This window comes from Lemur catta, chromosome 3 (genome assembly GCF_020740605.2).
Source record: "Lemur catta isolate mLemCat1 chromosome 3, mLemCat1.pri, whole genome shotgun sequence".
Taxonomy (NCBI): Eukaryota; Metazoa; Chordata; class Mammalia; order Primates; family Lemuridae; genus Lemur; species Lemur catta.
In genome coordinates this window covers 77,964,448-77,984,323 of record NC_059130.1, presented here as the reverse complement: position 1 = coordinate 77,984,323, position 19,876 = coordinate 77,964,448, and the positions used below count along the sequence as shown (strand labels likewise).

At 42.8% G+C, this 19,876-nt stretch overlaps 1 protein-coding gene across 1 annotated transcript in view; it reads left to right on the top strand.

Annotated features, from left to right (window-relative positions):
* Positions 1–6,233: 6,233 nt before the first annotated feature.
* Positions 6,234–19,876, top strand: part of PGM1 (phosphoglucomutase 1) — a 61,716-nt gene continuing 48,073 nt past the window's right edge. Inside the window, exon 1 of the mRNA XM_045547844.1 lies at positions 6,234–6,744. Within this exon, the coding sequence (XP_045403800.1) occupies positions 6,499–6,744 (246 nt within the window). The 5' untranslated portion in view covers positions 6,234–6,498. The remainder of the gene's footprint in view (positions 6,745–19,876) is intronic.

Sequence of the window (19,876 nt, the reverse complement as noted above, 5' to 3'; positions counted from 1 at the left end):
TGCATCATACATTTATCTAGCCAGGATTTAACCTACCTCCTATTTATACACAGTTGTGTATATAGGCAGAGAAATCATTCAGTTGTTCCTTGACCAAGAACCTAACTAAATTCTAGGTAATTTGGCTGGTAGGAAAGCCTCTAAGTAGCATATTAGTAACTTGCTCAAGAAGTGGATCTGCCTTGCCTTTGAACGTAACCTAACAGATTTGAGTTCAGGTTTATGGAAGGCTGAACAGCTTACAGAAAAAAATACATCTAGCTCTTCTTCCTGCTGGGTCAATGTTTCTAAACAAATACTCTTTCAAAGATAGAAAAGCCTAACTTTTTCATACTGCAGTATTGCTGGCCTTTAAATGCTGGAGTTTCTCAGAGCTCAACATTGGGCTCATTTTTTTCTTTCTGTACTCTATATTGGAGTATAGAGGCGATCTTATCCATTCTATGTCTTCAAATACTTCATATGCTAATGGATTATAAACTCATATCACTTAGCCAGGTCTCTTTTATAACCTCTAGATGTCTATGTCCAAGCCTTATTCTATACCTCCTCTTGGATGTTTGAAGTGACAGGCACTTCAAACTTTATATGTCCAAAACAGAATTCATAGTCATGCCATATCACCCTCCAAACCCAGGCAGTCCCCAATTTATGATGGTTTGAGTTATGATTTTTGAACTTTACGATGGTGTGAAAACAATACACATTCCATAGAAATCATACTTCAAGTACCCATGCAATCATGTTTTTCACTTTTAGTATAGTATTCAATAAATTACATGATATATTCAACACTCTATTATAAAATAAGCTTTGTGTTAGATGATTTTGCCCAAGTGTAGGCTAATGTAATGTTCTGAGCATATTTAAGGTAGACTAGGCTAAGCTATGATTTTCCGTAGGTATATTAAATGCATTTTTGACTGATAATATTTTAAATTTATGATGGGTTTATCAGAATGTAATCCCATTGTAAACCAAGCAGCACTGTTCTTGTAATATTCTCAATCCCAGGTTGCTAGGAGACACCACTTGTTTTCACTCACCCTGTACGTAGCACCATGTCCAGCTGACTCTACTCTCTGAAAATATTTTGAGTCTGTTCATTTCAGTGCATCTCCATTGTCTTTAATCTAGTACAGTCCACCAGTTTTTCACCTGTCTACCTGGTTTCACTTCATCCACTTTTTTCCATTTATTAATTTACACAGCAGCCAGAGTGATCTCTTAGAAATGCTATTGTGATCACAGTTTTCCTCTGCCTAAAAACCCTTTAGGCATGCTACAACAGGGATGAACCTTGAAGACATTGTGCTAAGTTAAATGAGCAAGACACAAAAGGACAAATACATGATTCTACTTAAATGAGAATAGTCAAATTCATGGAGATGGAAAGAAGAATAGTGGTTTCCAAGGACAGGGGGAAGGGAGAAATAGGGGGTTATTGTTTAATGGCTACAGAGTTTCAGTTTGGGATGATGAAAAATTTCTGGAGATGGATAGTGGTAATGGTTGCACAATATGAATGTACTTAATGTGGCTGATGTGACTTAAAAGTCATTAAAATGCTAAGTTTTGTGTTAGGTATGTTTTAACCACAATTTTTAAAAACCATTTTCGTTGCTCATTGCTGTTATAATAAAGATCCCAATGCTTGACACTATCTAGAAGGCCCTCTACGATCAAGCCCACCATTCTACCCATCAATTTTTATGATCCAGTTACACTGGCTGCCTTTCAAGTCCTTGATGACACTAAATTCTTTCTTATATCAAACCTTCCCCCACCCCTGGAATAAAATGCTCTTCCTCCCTTTTCGCTGGCCAACTACTACTCTTCCTTCCAGGCCTCAGCTCATACATCACTTCCTCCAGCATATCGCCCCTGACTCCCTCCAGCGATAGATCTCCCTAGTCACACTCTAACGACACCTGTACTTTGTAGCCCTTATCACAGTTATGACTTCTTATTCAGCAACTGTCTCCTTCAACATATTTGTGAGACCAGCAACCACTTTGAATTGTTCATTTAATGCCTTTCAAAGACCTGGCATTTAGTAGAAGTTCAAAACATACTTGTAGGGTGAATGAATCAATACACAAATGAATATCATCTAAAGGGTAAAGAATAATTCATTAATGAAATAACATGAGAATTACCACTTAAAAGGTACTTCAGAGAAAAAAATTAATGTATTTTTATTATAAAAATAATACAAATTCTCTATAGAAAATCTGGAAAATCCAGATAAAACAAATAAGAAAATAAGTATTACCTTACCTACCTTATGACCTAGAGGTAATCATTGTTACTTATCTTGGTATATTTCCTTCTAGTCTTTTGTGTGTGTGTGTGTGTGTGTGTGTGTGTGTGTGTGTGTGTGCATATTTGTTAGAGAAATAAAATACTCAACTGTAATAATATGTACACAATTTTGTTTATGTTATACTATTTACTTATGCCCATATTGTAAGTAATTCTCATTTAGAATATATTTTGATAAATCTTTGCATCTTGGATTTTTATTGGGATTAATTAATGAAAGTAGAAATACTATATGAACATGAAAAAATATGAATTAGAAAACAGGTGAAAGGGGTACATGTATTACCACAAACTATGCAAGAAAGACAACTTACTGTTTCTATAACAACTTAATATTTTCAAAATTTCATTCTGCTCGGGTGGCAGAAACTCTCAGATTTCTATAAGCAGATGCAAATCTCAGCCCACAAAGTTAGGTGTTCAGTAAATAAAACATTTTTTTTCAGAATTCATCTTGATTTCTATTTCATTCCACTGAGATAGCCCACCTGGAGCCATGATATAGTTAGCTTAGATAGTGCCGAATCATTTGGGAAGAACATCTGGCCTTTGATACCAAATGTCTCTGCAGGCATATAATCATCCTCTCGTGTTCTTGGTCATTGGTCCACACTGCCAAGAATTCTCTCATTTCTGTCTGTATGTGCTCCTTAGGTCCAATGGCTTCTTTCCCAACTTCACTGCCACCATGGGGGAATAGGAATCATTCTGCTGGTTTTTTGTAAATACTACAACTTGGAAATCTCTGCAAGTCAGTTTTCGAGTATGGGCAGAACCTGTGAATATGATTTATCACTTCTATGAACATTACATGGCAAAGGGAGATTATACAGATAGGTCTAATCCCATCACACAAACTCTTTAAAAAACAGTTTTCTTTGGCTTTTGGAAGAAGAGGAAATCAGAAATTTCAATCATGAGAAGGACTCAAAGTAAGAGGGTGGACTCTGGCTCACAGCCAGCAAAGAAATGGGGGTCTCAGTCCTAAAACTGCAAGAAAAGGGTTCCTATCAACAATCTGAATGAGCTGTGTCAAAAATAAAATCAGATCAAAATTTTTAAAAAAAATTTAAAGTTTATCGTGCATATAAAAAACAGTTTACAAACTGGGAGACTTTTAGCCAAAAGTGATAAGATGCCCGCCCAACTCACAGCAATTACAGTGCAGCTTATAAAACATAAAGGAAGAAGTATTTTGACCTTTTTCATAATTGACTGTTATATATTAACATTCTTTTTAAGGCAAGCAGAGCTGTTTAAGCTGATTTGTCTGTAGCTGATTGGCTTACTTTCATTGAGTCATGCTGACAGAGACATTTTGTGGTTTGTTTGTGACTAGAGCAATGTTGCAGGGAAATCAGGATGACTTAATTATTGGTTACATGGCTATGGATAGGTGGTTGGACTTGGGGTATCTAAAGTGGGGCCTCTAATTTTATTTATCTTTAACACTTGGAAGCAGATTCTTTCCAGAGTTTCCACATAAGAGCCCACCTTGGCAAACACCTTGATTTCAGTCTTATTATATACCCTGAACAGTGAATCCAGCCAAACCCGCCCAGACTTCTGACCTATAGAATTGTAACATAATAAATGGGTGGTGTTTTCAACTGCTGAGTTTGTGGTTGTTAAACAGCAGTAGAGAAGTACAGGTTGCGCATCCCAAATCCAAAAATCTGAAAACTGAAATGCTCCAAAATCTGAAACCTTTTGAGTACCAACAAGATGCTCAAAGGACATGCTCATTGGAGCATTTCAAATTTTGGATTTTTGGATTTGGGATGCTCAACCAGTAAGATGCAAATATTCCCAAATGTGAAACAATACAAAATCTGAAACACTTCTGGTACCAAGCATTTTGGATAAGGGATACTCGACCTGTAATAAAAAGGGATTGTGTGAAGGCACGATTACCAGGAAGCAAGAATCATGGGGACCACCTTAGATCTCTCTACCCCAGGAGTCCAGCCAAGATCAGCAGAGTCTTGCCCAGACCAGCAGAGCTACCCAGTTAGCTCACAGAATTATGAGCAATAATAATAAATGGTGGTTGTCTTAAGCCACTGAGATTTAGACTGGTTTGCTATGCAGTTAAAGCCAATTGTTATAACTTCTAGGGTGACAGAAGTATAGATCAGTTCCTTTTAAATGAAAAGCCCATCCTACTTCCAAAGGTAGTGATGAATATATTAATAGAAAGAGCATGGGATCTGAACTTGAGCCCACCACTTTATATTTACCATTTACTGAGTACTTATTTATTAGTGCTGTGGTAGGAGCTCTATATTCAGAATCTAATTTAAACCATACAACTCTAAGGAAGGTATTTCTAAGACTCTGATTCTATGCTATATTTTTATTTTGTGGAGTTAGGTAACCTAACATTCACCATTCTATCCTCACTTCTCTCATCTATAAAAGAGGCTTGATTATATTACTTAACTCATGAGAGTACACTGCTCTGTAAACTGTGAACTCTTGTGTAAATATTAGAAATCATTACTAGCAGTGCAGGATTCAGTTTTCACATATCATTTGCCACTGAAACTCATCTATTGTAACTTTATCAACACATACGGTATCTACATAACATATACTATATCAACATATATTTTGACACTTGGTTTCTGAGAGTCAGCACTCACCAGCCTCCCTGCTTGGTCAAGATACACCAATTAACCCTGAAAGAAGCATGAAGATAATCTAATTCACAGGTTAATGATAAGTTCTGGTTTTGGAATTGGGGAGGGGGAGATAATATTTGGGGGCCTTTATGTGTAAGGCACCATGCTAGATGGTTAACTTTCATCGGCCGATTATGACTGAATTTGTTTGCACTAGAGCTGGAAGCCTGGGCCATTTCAAAAGTATACCCGGTAATTGTACTGTGTATCTATGGTTGAGAATTACTGACATACAAAACCCCACTAATTCTTGCAGAAATCCTCCAAGATAGGTTTTATATTCATTTATAGTAAAGAAATGGGTGCCCACAGACATTAACTAACTTTCCTAAGGTTACACATCTTGTAAAGTCAAGTTTTTTTCCACCCACCAAAATGACACATTTCTTGATCAGAGGAGACAATCGCTCTCACCAAATCAAGGGAGATGCTAAACCTAAAGGAAAGACTGAAGTTTCCTACTTAATAATCAAACGCCCTCGGTTGATCCTGTTACCCTCCACGAACCCTTTCCTGTCACATCAGTTCTTGTTGATCACTGAATTTCAATTACATGAATAACTGGCTTCTTTTGATGGTATTCATACTCGACCTCACCTTATATTTGTACCTATATTTATCAAGGCCTCCCTGTACGTTTCCTAGTTGCCAAACCTGGTGACGTGGCGGGCAAATCATGGTAAGAACCCTGGTTTGGGAGCCAGACCCATTTGAATTGGCCTCCTGGATGTGCTTAGCTGTGTGGCGATGACAAGGCATTTTATTCTTTGAATTTCAGTTTTGTAAGCATAAAAAAGGGAAAAATAAAGCCTGTACCTCAGTGAAGTTTAGAAACACTACATTCAATAAATCATAGCTATTTGTAAACCCACCCTCACCGATGGAAGCAAAGTGTGTGGTGCAGCAGGAAACATGGAAAGCAATGAGTTAGATCTTTGGAGTCGATTCCTTTTCCTAACTCAAATGTCCCTCCATTTGGGGAGAGAACAGAAAAAATAAGGAGTCGTGAAATCATGAAATGTGGCTGAGGCCGGCACTTCAGTCCCTCCCAACAGGTTTCCAGAAAGTTATGTACACATGATACACTAGCCAACTCACAGGAAATCCCACCCTGCCTCACGTCCTTGCCCCACGACCAGGTCTCTACCCCAAGCTCTGCCCCTACATTTAGGGGAGGAGTTGCAGACTTCCTTTTACAGCGAATTGGTTTACCAGGGGGAGGGTAAGTCTGAGAGGCTCCACCCATTTCACGGGAGGCCTAGCGAGGGCGCTCCCCTTTCCCCTCCCGGCTGCACCAGCAGGGAGGTGGGCCGGCAGCGGAGGGAGGACCCGGTCCCCAGTCCCTTTAAGGAGGAGGGCCAAGCGCGGCGGCCAAGAGAGCGGCAAAGCCCCCACCCGCCGCGCCCTCACCCCAGAGCAGCTGCAGCCCTAGCCGTGGCCGCCCGCCGCCAGCAGTGTCCGCTTCGGCCCCAGGCAGAGAGTCGCCACCATGGTGAAGATCGTGACTGTTAAGACCCAGGCGTACCCGGACCAGAAGCCGGGCACGAGCGGGCTGCGGAAGCGGGTGAAGGTGTTCCAGAGCAGCGCCAACTACGCGGAGAATTTCATCCAGAGTATCATCTCCACGGTGGAGCCGGCGCTGCGGCAGGAGGCCACCCTGGTGGTGGGCGGGGACGGCAGGTTCTACATGAAGGAGGCCATCCAGCTCATCGCCCGCATCGCCGCCGCCAACGGGGTAAGGGACGCGCCGGCTCCTGCGCGGCGTGCGCCCCTGGCGCGTGCGCGACGTGCGGCCCGTGTCGCCCTGCCTAGCTCGGGGCCCCGCCACTTCCGTGCGTGGCTGGCCCAGTCTCCACCTCCCGCTCCTGTGCGCTCGCTCTTCTGGCCTGGAGGCCCGACGGAGGTCGCCGTGTGGGGGGAAGTGGCCACGGGGCCCGGCTGAGCTGCTCGCCTGACTCCCAGGGGGCGGGGAGGCGCGGGAGCCGGGCTTGACCTTGGGAGGCCCGCCCGACTCTCCTCCTTTCGCCCCTCCCCTCCCGAGGCCTCTGACATTTACAGTAACCTTTGCTACCTCTGAAGATACTGTTGCAGTGCGGAGTGCAGTCGCCTTAACCAGGAAAGCTTAGACGGCCTCGCCTTGCTCAGAACCCCCCCCCCCCCCCGCATCCCGCCGCTTGCCTGCTATTCTGGTCTAGGATTGGCGCTTCCCGCTGGCTCGGAGCCCGGCGCTTTAGGGCAAGGGTGGCGAGAGCATCCACCCCTCGGGGCGTCAGGCCAGCAGCTCTGAGCAGGCAGGTGCCAAATCTCTCTCCCTACCCACTGCTTTGCGTTGGTAGAGAGCTCCTGTCCTCGCGTGGTCCGCTCGCCGAGGCGCAGGCTTTTGAACAATCCATGGCGTTCTAGATCTGTTCCCCCGAGGGGGCTGGAGCTGAGTTCTCATTAGAACAGAAACAGTATACCCGGGGGCTCTCTTACGTAAGTTGTCGCGGTAAGCCAGGAAATTGATGCAACACCTTGGTTCCGGCCCCCCCCCCATTCCTTACTAAGGAACGTTAACAGACTTAATTGGGCAGATCCACTCGAATAGGTGAAACTTTAAAAATAGGCTTTTCAGTAAATCTGATACATGAAAATGTGGATTTATAAAATTGGTAACTTGGGGCTAATTATCCACTTTTGTCAAACATTTCTAAGGCGTTCTTCTAAGGAGCAAGTTTTCTTTCCATATTTAAAATAGCATGACTTACACCCAACTCTTCTGGAACTCATTCCCTAAAATGGATATTTTTATTCACTTTAGTAGTACTTTGTTTACCTTCTTTTATTGACATGTTGAAAGACATTTTGCCAAGCACCATGATAAGCACTTCATTCGTGGGGTCTCATTTACCTCCTGCAGCCCCTGTAAGGTGGACGGTAATATGGGTGTCTTCAGGTTGCCAACGAGAACACTGAAGCTTAGGCAGGTTAAATAATTTCCAAGAACTGTAATGACATCGCTGAGAATCCAGTATAGACCTGCCAATCCCAAGAACTTGAACGGCTTCTGAGAATGAAGGGACACTTGAATCTAAAGATCTATTTTCCAGTCTCCAAAACCTAAACTGGGCCCTATTTACATCTCCCTCCCTGGGTCAAACATTTATAAGCATCAGTGAGGGAAGATTGTCTGGATTTGTCTTCTCTGTGCTTCTGAGTTTTCAGACAAGCATAAATTCCCATAAAAGAACAAACAATAGCTGTATCCCATTAGATTCCTTCATCTCTCTGTTACCACCTGTGCTGAATTCACATTTCATTCATTCAGCAGATCCTGAGCCTATCCCACGTACAGAGAAATGTGTGGGATAAAAGGATTCAGACACAAGACTCATCATTAAGGAGTTTACACTATAGTGGGAGTCTTAGGGATCCAAATGTGTCCATTTGGGAGTAATGTGGGGTGTGAAGGAAATAATTAGTTAAGACTAAAAAAAAAGTTCTTGAAATTTCATTATCCTTTAGCTACTACTTTGTTGCTCTTCTCTCTTTTAGCCAACCTGGTAAAAGTTCCCTGCATTCACCATGTCTGATCCTCACCTGCCATTCACTCACCACCTCACTGCAATCTGGCCTCTGCCCCCTCCACCGCTCTGCCAAAATTGTTCTTGCCAAAGTTACTGGTGACTTTCTGGTTGCTAAGTCCATGGAACACACTTTAGGCCTTATCTTATTTGACTTTTCTGTTGAATTTGGCACTGCTGATATTGTTCTTTTAAATTTCTTGCTCCCTTGCCTAGATCTCTCTCACCTGATACTACTCACACCTTTTGAAAGTTCCTTCATGGACTGCCTGCCCTACCTACACCCCAGCTGTTCTTGGGTTTCTGTTCTCAGCTTACTGCTTCCTGATTTTATTCTCTCTCTTTTATTGTTAAATCACCAGGGATTTAAATATGCTACTCCTCTTCTGGTATGATTCAGTTCAGGTAGCTTTCCCCGACACCCCATGCCTGCCGCTCTCCTTTGCCTGTTAAGTAAGTGCTCCTCTCCCGTAGATGCCTCTGGAATAGCTTAATCAAATTCAAGTGAAATTATCTGTTTACATGTCACAGTTCCCCCACTAGAGAGTAAGCTTCTTTAAGACAGGATCTGTGTTTTACCTATGTCTGCAATAGCTAGAACAATGTAGCATTCAATGAATCTTTGTTTAGTTGTTCTGAATTGTGAGTCACTTTTGTATTCCAGCTTATGGTTGGTGACCAATAAATGTATTCTCATCAAATATTTATTATGTGCTTGATTTGTATCAGACATTGTGCTTCAGATACAAAATACAAAAGAGATTGTGCTTTCCTGTCTTGCCCTCAGTAAAGACATAGTCTAACAGAGGAGGTTGAGATGAATAAACAAACAGCTGGGCAGTGCTCCTGTGGTCCCAGCAACTCAGGAGGCTGTGACAGGAAGATCACTTGATACCAGGAGTTCAAAACTGTAGTGCACTGTGATCATGCCTGTGAATAGCCACTGCACTCCAGCCTGGGCAACATAGCCAGACCCTGTCTCTTAAAAGAAGATGCTCATGACAACCTTAAAAAGAAATAAGCAGACAGCACAATGTATTAGGTGTTATGCTGGAGGTCTGTGGCAGATATTTTAGGAACAAGAGCATGGAGGACTATACTTGGAAGGAGAAGAAGAAGTGAGGAAGGCTTCATAGAAGGATGAAGTCTTAAAGAATGAGTTTTGAGTTCCCAAGATGAATTTGTTGGGTGGGAGGAATTCTAGGCAGAATGAATAAAAATCAGGGGAGTTGGGGACTCTTCTCCTGGGCAAGTTATTTAATTTCTGATCCTTTTTTCCCCATCTGTAAAAATTGGGAATGATAATACATACCCAGAGAGGCTGTTGTGAGGATTAGATGAAAACATATTTAAAGGTACCTGGCAGCCCCTTTTCACCTGGAAACTGTTGGAGTGACACTTGTATTATCAGTGTTCTACTGATGTTAGGACAGTAAGTTAATCCAACCTGATGCTCCAAGTAAAACAAAGGTAGTAGAAATTTTTATTATACAAAAGCTCCCAATATAGTATGAAGTTTTACATATAGTATATTACAAGCATTATTGTATTATAAATTTATCTTAGGATAATAAGAGGTATAATTACCATTGATCAAGCATTTAACAATAATTTTTTTTCTTTCTTGGACTTTGTAGTGTAGGAAAAACTTTTTGTCTACCCTCTTGGGTTATATATTGAGGGCCTGTGAATTAAACTGTGAAAGACAAATTCACAACAAAAAAGACATCTTTATTCATACATGTGGGAGTTCACAGAAAAATGTGACAGGAGACAGTTAGAATTTGGGGCTTTTATACCATCTTCTTTTTTTTTTTTTTTGAGACAGAGTCTCGCTCTGTTGCCCAGGCTAGAGTGCTGTGGCGTCAGCCTTACTCACAGCAACCTCAAACTCCTGGGCTCAAGCAATCCTCCTGCCTCAGCCTCCCGAGTAGCTGGGACTACAGGCATGTGCCACCATGCCTGGCTAATTTTTTCTATATATATTTTTAGTTGTCCAGCTAATTTCTTTCTATTTTTAGTAGAGACAGGGTCTGGCTCTTGCTCAGGCTGGTCTCAAACTCCTGACCTTGAGCGATCCTCCTGCCTCGGCCTCCTAGAGTGCTAGGATTACAAGTGTGAGCCACCACGCCTGGCCTATACCATCTTAATAGGGGAAGGGAGAGGGGAGAAGAGCACTTGCTGGAAAACATGACTTTTAGGAAAGGTAAATGGGTTTAAGAGAATAGATGGGAGATAGGATCGTTTTGTGACAGAGTCTATTTAGGTATGGTACGAAGAGTCAGTTGTGAAACTCCTAGGGAGGGACTTGATGACAAGTGAGTTCTTTTGCCATGCTCTGCTTTTAAGGCAGAAAAGGGAGTTTAGTGAAAAGCCTATTTTCAAATGCCTTCAGCTCAAAATAATTTTTGTTGTATTTTTTCTTTGCTTAAATTTATTTAAAAATATTAAGGGGATACAAATGTTTTGGGTACATAGATAGCTTTTATAATGTGTGAGTCAGGGATATTAGTGTGCTCATCACTCGAATAGTGTTCACTGTACCTGACAGGTAGGTTTTTACCCCTCCTCTCCTCTCCCCTGCCCTATTCTTGATTTCCAATGACTTTTACTTCTCTCTGTGCCTGTGTGTGCTCATCTATTGGTTCCAAATTGTTAGAGAGGAGATGTGGTGTTTGTTTTTGCATTCTTGAGAATCAAAATAATTTTTATGTCACAGTGGTGTAGTCTGGACTTGTTCGGACTTCAGAAGAATTTCAGGAGAATGTTTTGAGTGAGCTATACTTCTAAGAAAGTGAAGCAGGAAAGTTTGAATTGATCCATTTATTCTCCCCTAAATTCCCTTGAAGTCCACAGAGACATATCCAGGAAGCTGTGCTCACAGTTGGGATCCACCTTTTTACAACAGCTCCTGGGTGTGTGTTAAGTAAGTCAGGGCTCACCAAGGGCTTCAGTTGGGAGAATTTGGAGACTTTTCTCAACTGGGGTCTTCAAAGAAGAAAGAAATCACAAAGGGGGTTGTTTGGAAAGAGTGAGAAGGGTGTGCCTTAGCCTTGGGATGTGCAGATAGATATAAGCTGCGTTTTGTTTTTTTTTTAAAACTTTGGCTATTGGAAGTCCCCCTTCCCATGCCTTCCCCCATCACCACTGAGCTGAGTCTCCAAGGAGTAAAGACAGCCCTGAAGAAACACAGTGGGGAATGCTAATTAAGTCATACCAATAAAGATTTAATCATGAATCAAAAACACCTTGAAAATTAGTTTTTTTAACATTGGAAATATTTTCTTTTCTTTTTCCTCTTTGTGAGTACCCCAAAATGTTTCTGAAAAGGTGAAATGCAATAGACAGGTGGTAGTGCAGATTCAGTTGACTTGTCCAGCCTGCTAGTGGAGCTGGAAATAGGACTCCAGTCTTCTGATATTTCATCCGGTTGATCTTTTCCATAAATAAGTATATCTCAAGTAGTTCTGGAGATTATTATTCTATCCTAGTTGATAGTTTGGGGAAACTGGACTGGGCAATGTTAAGTAGGACTTTCAGAGCTTTTAATACGCAAATGAGTCCGGTGAGTTTGCAAGAGGTCTCTATACAGAATGATTTTGGCAAATACCAAGCTGTACTGTGCTGGGTTGATGTAACCATCTATACTTCACTGGAATCTTCCCAGATTTCAGTTTGGTTTCTTTTTTAAAAAGCTGTTGTCAATGGCATGCAGGGAGGGTAAGATTTTGTTTTCCTTTACATATATATCCCCATGGCTTATTTTGGCAGCTAATACATGAATTTGTTCTTGGCTGCTTTAAGCACAATTGATTCAGCCCAAGGAGTATTTTCCTTCCAGGTCACCACATAGCAAGGTTATGGAGTAAGTGACAAAAGTCCTCACCAAATATTAGTTCCCTATGCTGTACTCCAATCTGCTCACAAGCACCTCTGTAACTCAAGAGTGAATTGAAATGGCTGCTTTGTTGTGTGAGTCCAGCAGGTTTAATCAGCATGGTGACTCCAGTTGGAGTCAAATCAACCAGGGTGGGGATCATAAACCCTGGCAGGGAGCTCAAAATGAGCTTATCAGTTAAACTATACTGTCTCCTGGGGTGCAGCAGGGAACAAGACAGGCCCAGTCCTCATTGGCTCGGGACTCAAGGTCAAGAAGGTTTGTGTTGGAGGCTGGTGGGTTGCAGACAAGCAAGCACAACTGCTACAAGCTACAGTCAGCGCTGTGATGGGGGTGAGCAAGGCAGGCCATGAGAGCAGAAAAGATGTGGGCCTGGTTCAGACAGAGGGAGGAGGGAAGTGACAACCCAGACCTGAAGGTGAAGAGGAGAGAAGAATGTACCAGGCAGAACCAGAGATGAGAGAGCTTGGCATGTTAAAGTGGAGACTCCCCCTGTCGTGTCCCCAAACTCTGTATTTCTATCTCATACTCTACAAGAAGCAACTGCACTAAGAATACACCTCATGTTTTATATTTTACAAGACATTCCTGCATGTATTGCCTCATTTCTTCTCTACAACAAACCTCTCAGGTGTCCCAGGTTACAAAGTCAGGCAAAGAAACTGGGAACTGTCCCGGCTGTTCCTAGAACGTGAGAGATGTTGGACCGTGTTCCACATCCCAGGTTCCCAGTGAGAGTGGCTGAGAGCAGTGCCAATGTGGGTGAGGTTTTAAGCAGGAAATGAACCTCTGAAGTGAGGAGGTGTGCGGATCTTGCTACTTGGATCAAAGCCACTTTTCTCACTATTGAATTGAATCAAAACCGGCTTACAGAATCACAAAGTAAAAGAAGAGGGAAAATGCACATCGAGGCACAACTGTTTTTCTTCCTTTGATGATCCACATAAAAAGTGAAAACTGAGCCAGTAGAATATAATCCTAGGACCACATGGCCTCCTGGGGTCAATGGGGCAAGTCATTAACTATCCTCCAGTTAATACAGGGAAGTCACATTTTATCATGGGGGGGTTCTAGGGTTCAAGTGGAAGATGAAACTTCAGTCAGAATCATCCTTAAAATTCTGTAGGAAAGTAGCACATTGGAGAAGAACATGCATAACAATTTGTATGTCTTTAAATGCCAGAACAACAGCACAGCAAGATGGTCATACTTTGAGAGGCCTGGGAAGACTAAGACTGAGCACGGGCATGTGGTCCTTGAGTGAAATGGTGGCAGAATTGGCCACGCTATTTAAATCTCATTCTTTTTGTGTTCATTTCCCTGGCAGTTACATACTTGTTAAATTTGTGCGAGCTAAATACCTGTGTGCTGCGACTGCACTGCAAACTCCTGCTGTTCCTCAGGTTGCACATAAGGGAAGCATCTTAATCATAACTAACACCTGCGGCTTGGAGCATGATGCCCCTGTGGCTTCCTACCTGGTTTATGTTTGAACTCTCTGTTAGATTTCTCCAGCAAGGCTTGGTTCGACATGGTAGCTCAGTTTTGGTTGCTCTGGAAGAAGATGCTTTGAGATGCCTCCCAAAGTGAAATTCGATGTACACCATGTCGCCTATATTTTAAGTCAAATAATTTGTACAATTATATAGATTCAACTGTGGTAACAGAGACTCAAAACAATAGTGAATTAAACAATATGAAGTTTTTCTCTCTTTTGGTGTAAGCAGGCCAAGACTAGTGTGGTGGGGCCATGGTGTTTGGCCCCAGCCTCCTTCCGTCTTGCTGCTCGGCCAACTTGAAAGTGTTGCACTTGCCCCCCTGGTCACAGAGGCTCCACACCACCGCATCCACGTTTCAGCTAGCGGGTGTGGGAAAAAGACAGAGCAAAGTGCTTTTTCTTTTTATGATCTGGGAATCGTACACCTCACTCCTGCTCACAATCCATTGTTTAGATCTATCATACAGGCCACATTTACCTGCAAGAAGGGCTGAAAAATGTAGACTTTGTATTGGAAGGTATGTGGTCAGCTGAAAATGGGTGGTTCTGTTACCTTAAGAGAAGGAAGGAAAACTAGAAATCTGTGCCATGCCCCACCTCTTTGGCCATGCAGATAACCACACCCGCTGTTCTTCCCACCCATAAAACACTTCGCTCCTCCCCAGGGGAGACACCCCAGATTCCTGCCAGGTACCCAGGCAGTACTCAGTGTCCACGAGCTCTGGGAGATGCAGAGTTCTCTCCATCAGGCCCATGTGTGACCCCCTGGGGTTCAACAGTCAGTAAATCTAAAGACAAATTATCAGCACTTTCCCCCAACTAACTGTATATGTAACTATATAACTATATAGAGAGGGAGTTATGGTTATATATAGTTATATATGGAGAGCAGTCACCAGCCAGAGTAGTGTTCCCCTTGTGCTGGCTGGGAACACAGACTCCCTGCCCTGGCAACGGAGTAGGTCCGCAGGGAGCCCTGGTTCTGCCCTCAGGGAGGAACTCTCTTTCCTCTTGCTCACTTAGCAGTGGACATTGGAGAGTTGGCCCTGAAAGCCCTTTTGGGGGTCTGCACAGCTTTTACAACCTTCTTCCTGCTGATGAAAGTTGGGTGCTAGTTGAGGGGTAGGGTAAGAGGCAGGGGTTGCTTTTGTAGGCCAGGCTTGTGGTTTCTTTCACTATACAGTTCTGTCTCCCACTTAGGCTTCTGGCTCATTCTGATCAGTTCCATGTGCTGGTAACCACAGCGAAAGTTCTCATCTAGATAGTTTTGGGTTTTTTTTTTTTTTCTTTTTGTTTTTTCTTAGAGATGGGGTCTTACTCTGTCGTCCAAGCTAAGTGCAGTGGTCTAATCATGGCTCACCGTAACCTTAAACTCCTGAGCTCCAGTGATCCTCCTGCCTTAGCCTCCCAAGTAGCTGGGGCTACAGGTGCACACCACCACTCCTGGCTATTTTGGTTTTTTTTAGAGATGGGGTCTAGCTATGTTGCCCAGATTAATCTTGAACTCCTGGCCTCAAGTGATCCTCCCACCTTGGCTTCCCAAAGTGCTGGGATGACAAGTGTGAGCCTACTTGCTCAGCCTTTGTCTAGATAGTTTTGGAGCCTGAAAACTTTGACTTATATTTATTGGCCTCTATGCTCTGTCCCTTCCCTGATTTCTTCATTACTCATGTCCACCTTGAGACAATAGGAAAAGAGGCTGGATCAGAAGGTGGTCTCCTGAATCTGATCTTGGCTGGTGGGCTGGTTCCTGCTGTCTGACAGAGAATCCTGGGAAAGACTGGAGACAGCCATTTCTGCTAAGCTGGCTGGTTGATGTACAGTTGCTTTAGCTTGGGTGTACAGATAGTCGCCATCTCAGCTCTGCAGTGCCACAAATTCCTGGACTTGGGCGGCATCCTTTGGAGGCCACAGTCAAAGGAAACATCTCTTAGCAAGCCATAACCTCCTTCATTTCTGTGTGCAGAATGGCCAGGCCTTGCCTGAGCTCCTGTCTTTACTGTGGCAACAAGTAGTAGACAAGCACTCATGTTATAAATTCTGCCAACCATTTGCCTTGAGCTTTGGGTTTGGTTGGCCAGTGGTCTGCTACTAGAGGTAACAATTTTGCCATGCCAAAAAAAATAAAAAAGCATGCTAGTGCCACATGTTTTGGATTCTGTTTTGGTACAGAATACCAATCTTTCTTATTAGTTGGCTGCTATAATAGAGTTCCAAAATAAGGTACTTGAAATAAAATTTATAGTAATATTAATAGAACCCTTTCTTTCCTTGACTAGATGTGGGCAGTGCGAGGCTGGTGTGTGGCTCCATTATGCAAGGGGATCCATGTTCCTTTTCTTCTGTTGCTCGGCCTTCCCTAGGGTATTGCCCTTACCTGCGTGGTCCGACGTGGCTGACCACCACCACCTTCATTCCAGCCAACAGCACGGGGAGAAAGAGGAAGGGAGGCACACCTTCCTCAGAGTGCACATGTCTGTGTCACTCATGTCCCACTGGCCCAAGCTGAACTACGGCCACCTCTAGCAGCAAGGAAGGCTGGGAAATATAATTTTGTTTTGGGTGCTATGTGTCAAGCTAAACATTCGGGATTTGACAAACTAAATGTCAAGGGGAGAATTGATGTTGGAGAACAACCAACAGCTTACACCGTGCTAAGCATTCCTTCCAAATTTGGTGCAAATCACTCAGTCATTTTCAAGTGGTAGGGTTATGCAAAGAAGACAAAACTTAGTTTTATATAGGTGAATAGATTTTTGGAAGAGACCTTGGCTGTCAGTTATCCCAACCTCCACCTTAGAAATGAACCCAGGCACAAACGTTTCCATTGTGGGGGACTTTTTAAATAAACTACTTTTATTGAGATATAATTCACATACCATACAATTTACCCATTTAAAGTGAATTTGCCCATTCAATATTTTTAGTATATTCACAGGGTCATGCGGCCATTGCCACCATCTAACTTCAGAATATTTCCATGATCCTAAAAGAAATCTAATACCTTCGCAGTCAGTCTCCCTTGCTCCTCTACCCCTTCACCCTTAAGCAACCATTAGTCTAACAGTCTCTATGCATTTGTGTGGGTGCATTTTGCATGGACCCAATGTCCAGTTTTGGTTGCCAGGCAGAGGAAGTTATAATTAGCAAGTGGAACTCCAGGAGCATGAGTAGCAAAGGCAAGGGTTTGTGTCAAGAGCAGTGGAATTAGTTAGTGTCCCACGCTTCTGTGTGCACCATCCTGAGCATTGGAGAGACAGAATTAAAGATGTCCTCATTCTCTAGAAGCCTCCAATGGAATGGGGAAGATTGACATATAAAAAGCAGACAGTTACCGTTGGGTATTACAAGAGGAATAACGTTAGGGAAAAGAGATGGCCATGGGAGCTCAGGGCCAGCCTGGGACTGAAGAGTGTGCGTGGGAGGGTCATGCGGCTGGTGAAGGCTTTTCTGCAGGAGACAAGTCTATTTTTCTCAGCAGACTTCCTGTCCAAAGCAGACCAGGCTGTCAAAAAAAGGAGGAGAAATTTCTCCAGGAGAATACTTTCTTCATTTTCATGAGTGTAAGCAATCAGATTTCTTTTTTTTACAAACATATTTGAACTTATATATTCAAATTAGTACTGTACCCTGCCAAATCGCCACTCTGGGAACCGCACACTTACTCCAGTGATGCGTCTAGTGCTCAAAGCATTTTGAAACTCCTCTATGGGAATTATTTTTCAGCCAGTCGGTTTATGGGTCACCTGGGAAGACCAGTCACATTATTTTATAGTCATGCCTCATTCTTCACCTAAAACGATGTAACAAGATTTGATCACCCACTTTATTCATTAGACATGGCTCCAGCCAATTTTTGTCTTTTTCCAAAGTTCAAATCTATTCTCAAAGGATAAAATTTGTTGTGACTGAGGACTTTCAAAGAAAGTGCCACAGACAGTAAAGACAGTTTCCCAGAAAGGATTAGGGTGATATCAGCATCGTTTGAATAAATATGTTGAGTCCCAAGGTGATTGTTTTGAAGGAGATAACACTAATTGAGATGAATGTACTCTGGCATAACTGTTTAAAATGAGTTGCCTTATTTTATACCGTTCGAGCATACTGTCTTGTAGGGAGATCTTAGAAGACAGTTCACGCTGAGGGAGGGTCTGGTGTTCTGCTTTCTTTCTGCAGTCTACTGCAGTAGCCTGGGGATGCGGGGCTCTTCCATCCTGGGGAACATCCAAACCTGCTTTGGTTAAGCAGTTAGGAGCTGTACAAAATGGGAAGATTTCTTAAAACTCAACCAGCCAAAATGGCCCTCACCTTGGAAGAGAGTCCTATGAGCTCTAAGCCACAAAAGCAGAAACCCAAACATTAAGCCAGTGCCCACTTCAACTCTGAAAGATCGTCCCCTGATTGCAGAGGCCAGAAGATGGATCTGGGATGGCATAACCAGATGGGGACAGGGAAAAGCCTTTTGATTTAGTAATAAAACTGTTACACCGCCTCCATGGGGATTTTGAAAAATGCATACTGTGGAGCAAAATGAAATATATTTTAAAGGAAGATTTTAAAATGAAGCAAAGGGAAATAAGTGTAGGAGATTGGCCTTGGTCGTGAAAGTCCAGCTCCCTCTCTGGGCTGGGGCACAGAGTTGGCTCCAACCTGTTTGTGGTCAAATCCATGAAAAAAACACTTATCCCACAGTTCACCTTGGCCAGTTCCTCTGTATGTAGATGTGGTATCAAAAAGAGCAATAGGGCCAGGCACAGTGGCTCACGCCTGTGATGCTAGCACTTTGGGAGGCTGATCAGGAGGATTGCTTGAGCCCAGGAGTTTGAGACCAGCTTAGGCAACATAGTGAGACCCTGTCTCAAAAAAAAAAAAAAAAAAAAAAAAAAAGAACAGTAATAGTAATATATGCCTTGAAAGATTTGTGTGAGGATGAAATAAAATTTGTGAAGCACTTATCGTAGTGTCTGACATTGTAAGTATTTAGTAAACAGAAGATTCTGATGATTCTAATGATTGTTATGATTATTATTCCAAATACATTGGAGGGCTGAGGGAGGGGACAAGGAGATGGGCCAAGGGGAGGGTCTTCTGGTCTGCCCATCCTGCCTCTGTCCATACGTTATGCCTTGGTTTTGATCTGTCAGGCAGTGGTAGGCTCACGGTTGCTGTCAGTTGATCTGAGACCTTCACCTGGTTTGAGTCATGCGCTAGCAGTGGATAGCTCACGATGGATATTTCAGGACAGATCTGTGGAACTGTTACCTGGCCCAGGCCAATGTCTTGCTGCAGATGAGAAGCTGCAAGATATGTCTGCTGGCATTGCCGTAAACCTCCTGGGACACGTGGATTTGTTCATTTGACAAGCATTGTTGAACACTCTGTGTCAGGCACCGTGCGAGGTAGTTGGGGGGTACAAAGATGAATAAGGCAAAAGTCTGTGTCCTCAGGATGCTCATGCTAGTGGAGGAGACAGACATATCCATGGGTAGTTACAAAAATGCAGTGAGAATACTAGAGCAGATCGTTCCTGACTTATGATGGATTGACTTAACAATTTTTCGACTTTACAATTGTGCAAAAATGATACATGTTCAGTAGAAACCAAAGTTTGAATTTTGAATTTTGATCTTTTCCGGGGCAAGTAATATGCCATAGGATACTGTCCTGTGGTGTTGAGTGCTGAGTGGCAGCTCCCAGTCAGCCATGCAGTTACAAGGACAAACAACCAACACTGTTCTACAATGTGCTGTATTCAACCACTTACATGAGCTATTCAACACTTTATTATAAAATAGGCTTTGCGGTAGATTTTACCCAGCTGTGGGCTAAGGTAAGGGTTCTGAGCATGTTTAAGGTAGGCTAGGCTAAGCTATGTTGTTTAGTAGGTTAGGTTTATTAAATGAATTTT